General features: G+C 36.3%; 1 protein-coding gene across 2 annotated transcripts in view; it reads right to left on the bottom strand.

Moving 5' to 3' along the window:
* The window catches only part of LOC149785619 (ras and EF-hand domain-containing protein-like), a 104,783-nt gene that overhangs the window by 83,727 nt on the left and 6,509 nt on the right, over positions 1–14,547 (bottom strand). For both annotated transcript variants that reach the window (XM_089979438.1, XM_089979439.1), the window contains exon 2: positions 11,767–12,194. In XM_089979438.1, the coding sequence (XP_089835564.1) occupies positions 11,767–12,083 (317 nt within the window). In that variant the 5' untranslated portion in view covers positions 12,084–12,194. The remainder of the gene's footprint in view (positions 1–11,766; positions 12,195–14,547) is intronic.

The raw sequence follows: 14,547 nt of genomic DNA, 5'->3' as shown, positions 1-14,547 counted from the left end.
CAAGCCAGCTGCTCCAGAAATCGAACGTACACACATCATGCATATGTAAACCACTTTATGCCTGTAGATACATCGTACACAGGGAGAAACTATACTAATCAAATATTGAGTTTAAAAACTGCAGTTCAATTTACAGACTGTCATATCATTATGTTATTGCTATTAGAGACAATGTGGCACCATGTGTGGATCTTTCAATATAGAGCGTGGTTTATCAAATGATATAGGTAATTAATAAATTATAATTACACCCTCCAAACCAACGACATATTATGTGATTTGTTCTAGGTGATAGTGTTTTGCGACTGATTTTTCAATATGCAAATTATAACTGAATAATTTAACCGATATTTTTTGTCCAAAAGTTTCCCCACCCAACGACATATAAAATGATTTGGACCAGGCAATATTGGATGAAGAGGGATGCTTTGTTATGCAAATTTTAATAGCAGAACTTAAGTTTTTCTTCGTACCTACCCTCCCTCCGCCACTTTCTTCCACCCTACCCACCCCCACCCACCCCATCCCCAAGAAAAAAAAATAAACCGACACAAAACAATTATTTTTATCCGATTTGTTTCATCATCCATATTTCTCACGTTGGGTAATATCCGCATGTAATGAATACAGGCCTAAAAAAAATGACCTGTTGATCTAACCTTTCAGTGGATATTCATAAGAACCGAGTCTCGGATTTTTTGGCTAATGTGGGTATGTGAGAAAGCTTGCCAGTAGCTTCTCGTGGGTCGGTGGTTCTTTCCGGCTTTTTACTGGGTTCTTCCTCCACAATTAATACTGGCTGCCATGTATAGCATATCGTGTACTGAAAAATGGCGTTAAACCCTAAAACAACAAAAACAATAAGGACCCAGTCCACTAGAAAATTGATGACTGCAGTTCATCCATTTACTGTGATTTAAATGATTGTGTGCACTGGTTTATATCCAGTATACGAAATTCACCAAGTGGAGTGGGCTTTAATAATTATACTAATAAAAAGTCAAACGCACAGGTAGTGGACTTGGCCCTAATAAGCATGTCAATGAAAAGTCAAACGGACAGGTAGTGGACTTGGCCCTAATAAACATGGCAATGAAAAGTCAAACACACAGGTAGTGGACTTGGCCATAATAAACATGGCAATGAAAAGTCAAACACACAGGTAGTGGACTTGGCCCTAATAAGCATGTCAATGAAAAGTCAAACACACAGGTAGTGGACTTGGCCATAATAAACATGGCAATGAAAAGTCAAACACACAGGTAGTGGACTTGGCCATAATAAACATGGCAATGAAAAGTCAAACACACAGGTAGTGGACTTGGCCATAATAAACATGGCAATGAAAAGTCAAACACACAGGTAGTGGACTTGGCCCTAATAAACATGGCAATGAAAAGTCAAACACACAGGTAGTGGACTTGGCCCTAATAAGCATGTCAGTGAAAAGTCAAATGCACAGATAGTCGACTTGGCCATAATAAGCATGGCAATGAAAAGTCAAACGGACAGGTAGTGGACTTGGCCCTAATAAACATGGCAATGAAAAGTCAAACACACAGGTAGTGGACTTGGCCCTAATAAGCATGTCAATGAAAAGTCAAACACACAGGTAGTGGACTTGGCCATAATAAGGATGTCAATGAAAAGTCAAACACACAGGTAGTGGACTTGGCCCTAATAAACATGGCAATGAAAAGTCAAACACACAGGTAGTGGACATGGCCATAATAAACATGGCAATGAAAAGTCAAACACACAGGTAGTGGACTTGGCCCTAATAAACATGGCAATGAAAAGTCAAACACACAGGTAGTGGACTTGGCCCTAATAAACATGGCAATGAAAAGTCAAACACACAGGTAGTGGACTTGGCCCTAATAAGCATGTCAATGAAAAGTCAAACGGACAGGTAGTGGACTTGGCCATAATAAACATGTCAATGAAAAGTCAAACACACAGGTAGTGGACTTGGCCATAATAAACATGGCAATGAAAAGTCAAACACACAGGTAGTGGACTTGGCCATAATAAACATGGCAATGAAAAGTCAAACACACAGGTAGTGGACTTGGCCATAATAAACATGGCAATGAAAAGTCAAACACACAGGTAGTGGACTTGGCCCTAATAAACATGGCAATGAAAAGTCAAACACACAGGTAGTGGACTTGGCCCTAATAAGCATGTCAGTGAAAAGTCAAATGCACAGATAGTCGACTTGGCCATAATAAGCATGGCAATGAAAAGTCAAACGGACAGGTAGTGGACTTGGCCCTAATAAACATGGCAATGAAAAGTCAAACACACAGGTAGTGGACTTGGCCCTAATAAGCATGTCAATGAAAAGTCAAACACACAGGTAGTGGACTTGGCCATAATAAGGATGTCAATGAAAAGTCAAACACACAGGTAGTGGACTTGGCCCTAATAAACATGGCAATGAAAAGTCAAACACACAGGTAGTGGACATGGCCATAATAAACATGGCAATGAAAAGTCAAACACACAGGTAGTGGACTTGGCCCTAATAAACATGGCAATGAAAAGTCAAACACACAGGTAGTGGACTTGGCCATAATAAACATGGCAATGAAAAGTCAAACACACAGGTAGTGGACTTGGCCATAATAAACATGGCAATGAAAAGTCAAACACACAGGTAGTGGACTTGGCCCTAATAAACATGGCAATGAAAAGTCAAACACACAGGTAGTGGACTTGGCCATAATAAACATGTCAATGAAAAGTCAAACACACAGGTAGTGGACTTGGCCCTAATAAACATGGCAATGAAAAGTCAAACACACAGGTAGTGGACTTGGCCCTAATAAGCATGTCAATGAAAAGTCAAACACACAGGTAGTGGACTTGGCCATAATAAGGATGTCAATGAAAAGTCAAACACACAGGTAGTGGACTTGGCCCTAATAAACATGGCAATGAAAAGTCAAACACACAGGTAGTGGACATGGCCATAATAAACATGGCAATGAAAAGTCAAACACACAGGTAGTGGACTTGGCCCTAATAAACATGGCAATGAAAAGTCAAACACACAGGTAGTGGACTTGGCCCTAATAAACATGGCAATGAAAAGTCAAACACACAGGTAGTGGACTTGGCCATAATAAACATGGCAATGAAAAGTCAAACACACAGGTAGTGGACTTGGCCATAATAAACATGGCAATGAAAAGTCAAACACACAGGTAGTGGACTTGGCCATAATAAACATGGCAATGAAAAGTCAAACACACAGGTAGTGGACTTGGCCATAATAAACATGTCAATGAAAAGTCAAACACACAGGTAGTGGACTTGGCCATAATAAACATGGCAATGAAAAGTCAAACACACAGGTAGTGGACTTGGCCATAATAAGCATGTCAATGAAAGGTCAAACGGACAACTGCCAAAGAGAGAAGAAACTAGAAGAGACTGAAAACTGCAGAAGGAAATAGCAACGATGTAAGTATTGTACACTAAATTTAAGAGTGATCATAAATATTCGATGACTTATTATTTCATAGAGGAGATCAATGATGCTGAAATGTTCAAACGCATGTGTGGTAGGACGTTAACTATATGTCGTTTGATAAACATAGCATATAAAGGTATCAAAAACTATGAAAAGGACAACTAGGAGAATATAATAGAAGAAACTTTAGAATCACAAACATGTATACAACGTGGAGATAAACAAAGAAGGAAGAATTACGCAAACTACCACTAATAATAAACAAGGAAAAAAGAAAACAGCAACACCCCACAAATACAAAAGCCCCCACAAAAAACACAAAGCTTACTCAAGTAAAATCGGTATGCAGGTTTGATGTTTTCTTTCAAATACTAAAATTTCGTCTGAATATGCAATACTATTACCTAAGTTTTAAATCCAAGCAACAGCAAAATAAATCTGACGCAGTAGAGCATACTATGCAACTAACATTTCACCAAATCAAGACTGAATGTACATTAAGGGAAATTATTTGTTGTTGTTTTAATTGATAATGGACCTAAATGACATAAAACTTTACACCAGGATTCTGAAGAACCTAGACTTGCTGATGTGCCAGAGCTTTACTAATCGTCGTTACATCTGTTTAGTACAGTATTGTTTAATACGGGATAAAAATGCCGGCTGATGAAATTAACTCGGTGGTAATAGGTAATGAAAAACAAGCGGGATAAACTTATTTGTACAGATAGCAAACAGTAATAAGATTAAATCAGAGAACCAGGCCGTATGTCATACGTGTTTTAGGTGCACAGATTCAGATAGGACAAGCGTTGCACAGTCCACTGATGAAGACACTGTTAGAGATATTTATTTCTGAAAATTAATCTTGGCAATAAAGATACAACTGTGAAAAAATATGACGATACGATTTCAGCAGTATATTACATATCGAAATGTAGGCCTAGAGTAATTTACTGTTGGTGATGGCATACATTTATATATTTTCTACTATACTGTTTATGCTACATACATGTATTATTGAGTGATACGGTTAGAACGATATAGTGACGAAAAGATTCAAGCTGTTGATAAGGTGTGTGTGTGTGTGTGTGTGTGAGTGTGTACTTCTGTAACAATTCTTGAAAAGTTATACAACGAATTAATAGAAGGAATAGTAGGTAAAAAAAATTAGACAAGAAGGACAAAAATGATGACGAGAAGGACAAAAATGATGACGAGAAGGACAAAAATGATGACGAGAAGGACAAAAATGATGACGAGAAGGACAAAAATGATGACAGTCTTGAAATCCCAACTACATATAATGTTAGACGAAATGTCATGAAACAAACAATGATTTACATTGGGACTAATTGTTACATGAGCTGACCTATTTTTCTTTTTGAAATAAGTCATGACTTGATCTTAGCCATTTGGTTGTGGCATCTACAGTCCTCATCCAAACTGCAAAGAAAACGTCAGACAGTGCTAAAACTAGTAACATGACACAGTGAAACAATAAAGAAACAATCTGCCCAGCATTTTTCAATAGCCAGCTGATTGCACTCCCATTAGTACAGTGCAAATGTGCTACTGCATGTTTGGATAGCTCCAAATAAATAGTTGCCAATACTTTTGTATGCTTTCTTTGACTTTGCCAACAATTGACTGTGTATGTGCTATCCTTTCCAGCTCCAGAAATCTAACCATCTCTTGCTAAACCCTTTAACAACTTTGCCTTGGATAAAGCATGAGTTGATACAATCATGCATATTTCTATGGATAGAATAGGTATTGATAGAGTCGTATATATTTATATCGATATAGCAGCAGTTGATAATGTCATACATATTTCTGGATAGAACAAGAGTTGATAGAAACATACTGCCATGAATATTATAGGAGTTGGTATAATCATACATATTGCTATGAATAGTGTAGGACTTGATACAAGCATACATATTGCTATGGATAGTGTACGACTTGATACAATAATACATATTGCTATGGATAGTGTAGGACTTGATAATATCACATATATTGCTATGGATAGTGTACGACTTGATACAATCATACATATTGCTATGGAGAGTGTAGGACTTGATACAATTATACATATTGCTATGGATAGTGTACGACTTGATACAATCATACATATTGATATGGATAGTTTCGGACTTGATACAATCATGTATATTGCTATGGATACTGTCGGACTTGATACAATCATATATATTGCTGTGAATAGTGTAGGACTTGATACAATCATGCATATTGATATGGATAGTGTCGGACTTGATACAATCATATATATTGCTATGGATACTGTCGGACTTGATACAATCATATATATTGCTGTGAATACTGTAGGACTTGATACAATCATACATATTGATATGGATAGTTTCGGACTTGATACAATCATGTATATTGCTATGGATACTGTCGGACTTGATACAATCATATATATTGCTGTGAATAGTGTAGGACTTGATACAATCATACATATTGATATGGATAGTGTCGGACTTGATACAATCATATATATTGCTATGGATACTGTCGGACTTGATACAATCATATATATTGCTGTGAATAGTGTAGGACTTGATACAATCATACATATTGATATGGATAGTGTCGGACCTGATACAATCATATATATTGCTATGGATACTGTCGGACTTGATACAATCATATATATATTGCTGTGAATAGTGTAGGACTTTATACAATCATACATATTGCATGGATAGTGTCGGACTTGATACAATCATATATATTGCTATGGACAGTGTAGGACCTGATACAATCATATATATTGCTATGGATACTGTCGGACTTGATACAATCATATATATATTGCTGTGAATAGTGTAGGACTTTATACAATCATACATATTGTATGGATAGTGTCGGGCTATATACAATCATATATATTGCTATGGACAGTGTAGGACTTGATACAATCATATATATTGCTGTGAATAGTGTAGGACTTTACATAATCATATATATTGCTATGGATAGTGTAGGACTTGATATAATCATATATATTGCTATGGATAGTGTAGGACTTGATATAATCATATATATTGCTATGGATAGTGTAGGACTTGATATAGTCATATATATTGCTATGGATAGTGTAGGACTTGATATAGTCATATATATTGCTATGGATAGTGTAGGACTTGATACAATCATACATATTGCTATGGATAGTGTAGGACTTGATATAGTCATATATATTGCTATGGATAGTGTAGGACTTGATACAATCATACATATTGCTATGGATAGTGTAGGACTTGATATAGTCATATATATTGCTATGGATAGTGTAGGACTTGATACAATCATACATATTGCTGTTATAGTCGTTTCAATTGGTATGCGTTTCTCCTGGAACAATCTTTTGCCTAATGGTAACTTTTCTCTGACTTTTGGATAAAACCTTTGCAATTTCGTTCGATATAATTGCTGTCCAGCTCCATTAAATGTCCAACTACCTGCACTATTTTTCTTTAAACATCTTCCAAAAGCTGTTACGACTGATTTTTGTATGGTGGCATCTATTTCGTTGATGATGTTTTGCTTTTGGCATACGCTTCAATGTCTGATTTGGATGTTCTAAAAAAGATTCAGGAATTGTTACTGCGTCTAGTTCAGTATTATTGCATGGTAAATACTATCTGTTCTGTAGGCGGAAGTTCTCCACTTTAAAATTTCTCGTGATAATCGCCTGTGATAATATCTGTTTGTTTTACTCTAATGTTTCCTTTGTGTGGATTGTTTCCATCTACATTTCCATCAGAAACTTGTATTTGCTGTCTTTGAATAATTTCAGATTTAAAGTATTGTTTTATAATTTCAGTAAATAAATATAAAAGCTTAAACAAAAACAAAATAATGCGAATCTGCCAAAAAGTATACTATACTCCACTTCTGATAGAAGATGAACGTTATGAGGGTCGCTTAGCCCAGTATCAAAGTCTGTCATAAACGCAACCATACTCAGTTCCAGACGGAAATTAAATGGTATGGGCATATCTTAGCCGGGCATTAAAATATGAACAAAGTGGCTCCCTACTTTTTCATTTACAAAAGACCTTGTGTATCTTAGGTATTGTTAAAAATACTTTGAATTCACTTTATTTTAGTGTATGTCTGATTGGTGTAATTTGGGTTATAGAGTATACAGCTTGGCCTTTCTTCAGACGTGCAAATGTCAACGACAAAAAACTCTGCTAGCTCCGCATGACCATTTTCACTTTCTGGACTTCAGAGGTAAATTGTAAAAGAAGATCCGATAACCATTTTTTTATACATTCAATATATTTGTAATTCATTCATTGCACTTTCAGAAGCTGTTATTTTCTGTTCTGGTAAAAAGTTAGTTTCCCATGTTTCAATAACTGCAAGAAATTGAATACTTCAGGCTAAATCATGCTGATATTTTAAGCACATGGGATCAGTCATTATTTAGCTGTGTGCTTTGACCATGTGCAATTTCCTCACGTACAATATCCAAATAAATTTCAGATCCAATGCATGAAAACACCATATAGTTATATCAACATTCTTTCCATTTTGCGTCTTGCAAAAAGCATCTATTCTCTATTTCAGAGGGAAGATAAATGTTATGAAGGTCGCTTAACCCAGTATCAAAATCAAAATACATGACATGTTTCTGATGAGGCCACCCCTGGAATGTGAAGACGTTGACCACTAACGACTGGTTCTTGCTTACACGAGATGTTTTATTACAATAATATATAGTGTAGGATCTAGAGTAAAAGTATGCTTAAAATGTGACATTCAGATGACCTTGAAGGCAAGTTTGGCTGTACTTGCTCGTGATAGGTCTAAATGTATATCTAAAAGTTACATTTTCAATGTGATTTTTTTGTAGTTTGAAACATTTTCACTGCAGTGTGAAATCGATGCTTGGGCGGCAAACCTTATGAGTTTTGGATTTCTTATTTTTAAGCCAAAAGGAAACTGTTTTTTTTTAATATATACGATATAAAATAATTGAACTCTGATTGAAAGAAATTTTTATAAACGTAAAATGAGGATTTGGTTTCACTGACAACGTGAGCTGCTAACAAAATGATTTACACTGCTTTGCTCAGTCAAACAGACTCTGGCAATGTTCATCCATTATGTGTTAAATATCTTTCTCTACCTCCACCTCCCCGTAATGAAACATAACATATTATTATAAATATATGGAACAAAAATTAAATAAATGAAAACGAAAAAAAACACACAAAAAAAGACAATAAGAATTATAATTAGCCGCACAATTAAATAAAAGTTTCTTTTTAAAACAAAATGGGCAAAATTATTGCTTTGAGATCATGTGAGATTACAGGTGGTACAGGTAATATTGTTGTAAATTTTTGTCCATGCACTCGCAAAGGTTCTCACGGGGTTTAGTCTAGTCGTTTTGGAAAAGAATGGAAGGCAATCCGGTTTTAATGACTACACATGCGCAATAAAAAAAATCGCAAAATTTGGTTTAGTTTATTGAGATCAATTCAATAAAATTCAGGTAAATTATTGGAATCCTCGTGTCAAGAAGGCCAACACTTCTTTCGAAGTCGAGTTCATTCGAGAAATAAAAAGAATTAAATCATTGAAATTGCTGATTTAAGAATTTTAATGATTTGCACCAAAAATTAGATTTCGTGCGACGAACAAACATTTTGCAAATAGTGATCACTGACAACATTTCTAAGTCACAAATATTTTTTTGTGGACCTGATATACATTCTTGACCTAGTAAAGTCACTAAACCCATAAGTAAATATTCTTAATTTAATGCATGAAATCGAAATCTCGATAAAACACGAATCATTGAAATATTAGCCATTAAAGTCAAAACAACAATCTTATCTGTTCAAACAGGATTTGTGTGGGTTTCATCAACAATGCATGGTATGTGGCCATACACCAATGAAAACACCCGATGCTTTATGTGTTTACTAAAACTCAAACATCGACTATGTTAATTATGTGCAACAGATGGTTGAACCACTGGCGCCATATGAAGCAGACGACATTTGTATACGACTATAAAATGTCAAAAGATGGTTATAATTATGTTCTACCTGATGCACATGCACAATAAATATAGATTGTTTCATAACTTCTGGACACCATAATGTATCAATGGCTATGTTAAAACTATTAATATGATCTGGCAAACATCAAAGACAATGCTACAGTATTTTTATTTCTTTTTTGACAAAAAATTTCTTTCACGTCCCTCTTGATTTCGTCATATGTGGGGGCATACACCCTGATCATGACTTTAAAGCTTTCTGCGGATCCCTGCTGGCTGAGTGATCTAATGCGTTCGCCTTTACCGATCATCTCACCTGTAACCGTGGGGGTTCGAGTCTCGGGCTCGGCAAATGTAGTTATGTGAGAAAGCTTACCAGTAGCTTCCCGCGAGTCGGTTGTTCTTACTGGGGTTTTCCCGGGTTCATCCTCTACCAGTTATCTTGGCCGCCACAAATACTATTTTCTGCTGAAAAATGGTGTTAAACACACAACAACATAAACCTTTCTAAAGAAGCCGATCTGGCTTGTTGGTAAGCATGCCGGTCTCGTGATCAGAAGGATGTAGTTTTCAATTCCATAATCGGATCATTCTGAGGTCGGCTTCCGTGGTGTGACATTTGGCAAGGCACGCGACTGCAATAAACCATTGCACTTGATAACTATGGTGTATTATGTGCTGTAAAAATCCTAAACAAAATAAACTAACTTGACAATTTATACAACTCTTTGAAGGTTCAAAGACTGCTGCCGTTGTAGATCCCATCGACTGTGTGTATCTTATTATAATGACTGAATGTTTTAGCTAATATATTATTACTTTGTAAGACTGATCCTCTCACTCAAAGAATACCTGGATTTTATTTACAATAGTTGCGGCCTAAAAGGTGCTTCAAAATAAGTTGTAAGATGGAATTCATTTGTTTAAAAGCTTCAAAATCCAAACCTACTTTGATCCTAAGACCATGCCATCATTACCCCAAAAGTCTTGACGGCGATGATTTATGAAAATGTTGACCTCGCCATGTTAAGATACTTAGCTTTATGCTTCATTGTAAATTTTCATGACATTCTTGTGCAAGATCTTAAAAATGGAAACTGATCCAAACCCAATTGGGAGTCTGTTTAGCTATCCTAAAAATAAATTCGTAAGTCAGATACTGTCTTGAAAATGCAGTAATGTAGGTTGTTGAAATAGTCATCAGAAGTTTGGAAACATGAGAATGAACTATACTCAAACATCATTCTTTATCTGGACTCACTTCATTACCATTTGGAAAGTGATACTTTTGTTAAAGTCGAACAATGTACAATCGTAATTCACGATTACGGCAAGGTCGGTACCAAGTAACATCAGGCAGGTTCTTATTTTTGGAGAAATAGTAGTCGTGATATTGATGTAAGCAATGACGATTGTAGAATTTTTTACCGGTGACGACGGTATGAATGGTTATAACGCTGAGACAGCATGAATTTTATGGCGATGTCGAGAATAAGAATGGCACTAGAAAATACAAGAGGCAAAACAGTTTTTTTTTAATGCGATTCAGACATTCGGTAGGCATCTGGTACATAACCGATTGCTGCGGATGATTGCCGAATGAGCACAAAACAAACCCATTCTTAAACTTAACATACCTGTGAAATAGTATCTGGGTATTGTGGGCCACTCTGACAATATAATTTGCATATAAGGCACTTCTGACGAAATTGTGACTCTACTTGGACCAATATAGTGATCATAGGCTGCTTTATCGTTTCATTGTTGTAAAACCTGTTTTGTGGTTTTAACAAAATGCTGTCAGCAGATGATAATATACATTTGTTGTAAAAAGAAAATAAAGTGTAATAATACATTTTTTATCATTAGCGATATAATTTTCTTTCTAGCTTTTGTCATGTTGTACAGCAATCAAAGGATAGTATAGCATTTCGTAGGCGATCAAGGGCCAGTTCATGGGTAAGTTACACGACAACTCGCACCAGGTTTTTCAAATGACTGAAATGTACATAGACTGGTATATTTCTATTTTTACACAAGCAAAGATGGCCATACTTGTAACAGAAAAGCAGGCACCTGTTTGCATCTTAAATTGTTAGCATTGTCTGTTACAAAGAAACAGGATACAAGATGGCTATTTGAGAACAACATTGCCCACGTTAGTTGTTATGTCTCTTTCGACAGACCTTTTGCATTCCTAACAAATGTTCTTAAAATACTACTTTCTTACCATGAGAGAGATTTCAACCCTTCATCGAGGTTTCCCATGAACTCCTCTGCTGCGTTGTCATCTAGAGAGTTGGTACTACTAAATCTGGATTTTCGTCTTTCCTTGAAGTTTTCGCTCAGTTCCCGAAATCCCTTTGAGAATTCCTCAACACTAATCTTCCCATCTCCATCCTTGTCAAGTTGTCCGAATACGTCTCGAATTTCCTCATTGGTCAACTCAGAACATATCACTGCCAGTTCTGACTGATCTATGTAACCGGAACCATCCAAATCACATGCTCGAAATAGGGAGCTGACTGAACCATATTTTTGCTCCATATCTGAACGGTATTGGATAATATTTCGAAATTTCGAAAGGTTCTTAATCGAGGAAAATATATCTTTTTAAGTTGCTACCTGTTTCATATTCGCCATGTAGTAACATTCAGCCTGAAATTATAAGAAATACAAATGTTCATTTATCCTCAAACCACAGTATACGATGTGTCGACGAGTTAGCTGTTTAATTATATCAGTACTCTGGAGAAATATTTCTTATTTTCTGCAGCAAAGCTGAACACTGTATGACACAAAGAGGAAGTACTAATGTGTGATTAATCAACGACTAAGCTCTGAAAACAGAACGCCTGCAGATGCACTAAATTTACCATGTCTTTCCCATTGCCTCTTTTCAATCAAATAATCACCAAAGCAATGTGATACGTTGACTTTATACTAACCAATATAATTAATCTTCAACAGGTTTTGGTCTTTCTTATATCATTTGTTTTACAAAAAGATACGATCTTCTCAAACTACGAGTCAAGAAACGTACGCACTGTACAAAATACAATCGGTTGTTGAATTGTTCTGCATCAGAGTAAACAAATTCGGTTGCATAAAAGACAGAAACTTAATAATAACATCTTCGCTTCTGACAAAGGATACATACTGGTTAGCATTCAGAAGATAGCGGATAAGATTAAACAACATCCTATTCACCCTGCTGCAGACCGAGAATACAAACAAAAACAAATACACGCATACAAACGTTTGACGAGATAAAGAGATTCAAAGTTTATGCTTTATTCTCAACGCGGAAGGTCAGACGACGAAAATGTGGCATCTTGGTCGTCCCTTTGCTGATAGGCAGTATGCTTGATCGTCCCGTTGCTGATAGACAGTATGCTTGATCGTCCTGTTGCTGAGAGGCGGCATAATTGGACGTCCTGTTGCTGAGAGGCAGTATACGTGGTCGTCCCGTTGTAGCTCGGCAGTATACTTGGTTGTTCCGTTGTACCTCGGCAGTATACTTGGTAATCTCGTTGCAGTTAGGCAGTATATTTGGTGGTCCCGTTGCTGATAGGCAGTACACTTGTTCGTTCCGTTGCAGCTCAGGAGTATAAAGTGCAAACGTATTCCCAACAGCTTTAATATGCCACACCCACAAAAGAAACATTGGCAAGGCAGCAAACTAGAAAATACGACGTGTATCCACCCAACTACAAGGCGATGAACAATGCATAATCTTTAAGGTACAAATAATATTCTTCCGCTTCGAAAACCTAACGCCTTGTGTTCATTGTCGTGAAACAAAATAACGATTAAAGACCGGCTTCACGACATACATTTTGTTCAACATATTACTTTTGCAACATATAGGTTGTTGAACGTAAATATCCGTAACTGTGTTATATAGGCAAAGGGTTATACTTTTGTTCATTGTTGAATAATTCACTTGTATACGTGTTTTGGTGTACCATGAGAAAGTGTTTAAAATTCGGGCTATTTTATATTTTCTTTATTCTGTACAGTAAACAAAAAAAAAGGCCCAATTTCTTTTCTGAATGAGCACAGACACAATATTGTTTTGGTTGTTCCCAACTCTACTCACCCAACCCACCCCACTTTCTCGTCAAGACGAATAAGGAACGTTCATATCTTGTTGTATCTTTGCAAAAAGGTACAACTACATCACATCCAACGCGTTGCAAATTAGATAGAAATTATTTAAATCTTTTTGTATCCGCAGCGGGATAATTAATTAGCGTTTGTCAATGGTCTATGAATATTATTTCTGCCTTGTTTATGATTATGCTGTAAAGCTTTTTTTCCTATGCAGTATGGTATAGAGCGAACACAAGCAAATATAGAAGACTATTTCTGTCACATTTTTAACTGCCATTATAAATTGTTACATATTCTAATTGCCATTATAAATTATTACACATTCTAAGACCAAAAATAGTGCTCTTTTCTGTGGACATTTGGCAGTTTCCTGTTTCTGTTCCTGAGCCCAAAAATCATGATAGTTTTGTTTTTTAGGGCACAACAACACAAATAGATTATTTAGTACTGAGCCGATTTTAGTAAAGTACCTTCCCCAATGACGGACCACGGTTGCCGATTTGAGCAGATCCAAAAGTGACATTCGCTCGAAATCAGAGCCTCTTTGGAAAATATACGTAACAGTTTCAGACCGAAATACAACTCTACGTGAGCAAAAGTTTATTTAATAGGTGCAACAAATGTTTTCTTAGTCCTTTGCTTTTGGCCGAACCTTAAACTATACCATGTCATTGTCTCTGGTCATTTTGGAATCCCCACTGGCTAAATGGTTTATTGTTTGGTCACCTTTGTTCCTTTAGGCTTCATATTGCGTGGAATGAGGTACAGTCATCCAGTAGTGTCAGAAGACCCGAAAATTGGGAGTGTATGGGTAAAGGTACAGGAGGAATACACACAAAGCTGTGATGGATAAATCTTACACTTCTTCCTCTTTACATTCTTCCTTAGATTTACA

Source organism: Sinohyriopsis cumingii, chromosome 13 (genome assembly GCF_028554795.1).
Source record: "Sinohyriopsis cumingii isolate HCF-2022 chromosome 13, ASM2855479v2, whole genome shotgun sequence".
NCBI classification, from domain to species: Eukaryota; Metazoa; Mollusca; class Bivalvia; order Unionida; family Unionidae; genus Sinohyriopsis; species Sinohyriopsis cumingii.
This window is presented reverse-complemented; position numbering and strand designations above follow the sequence as displayed.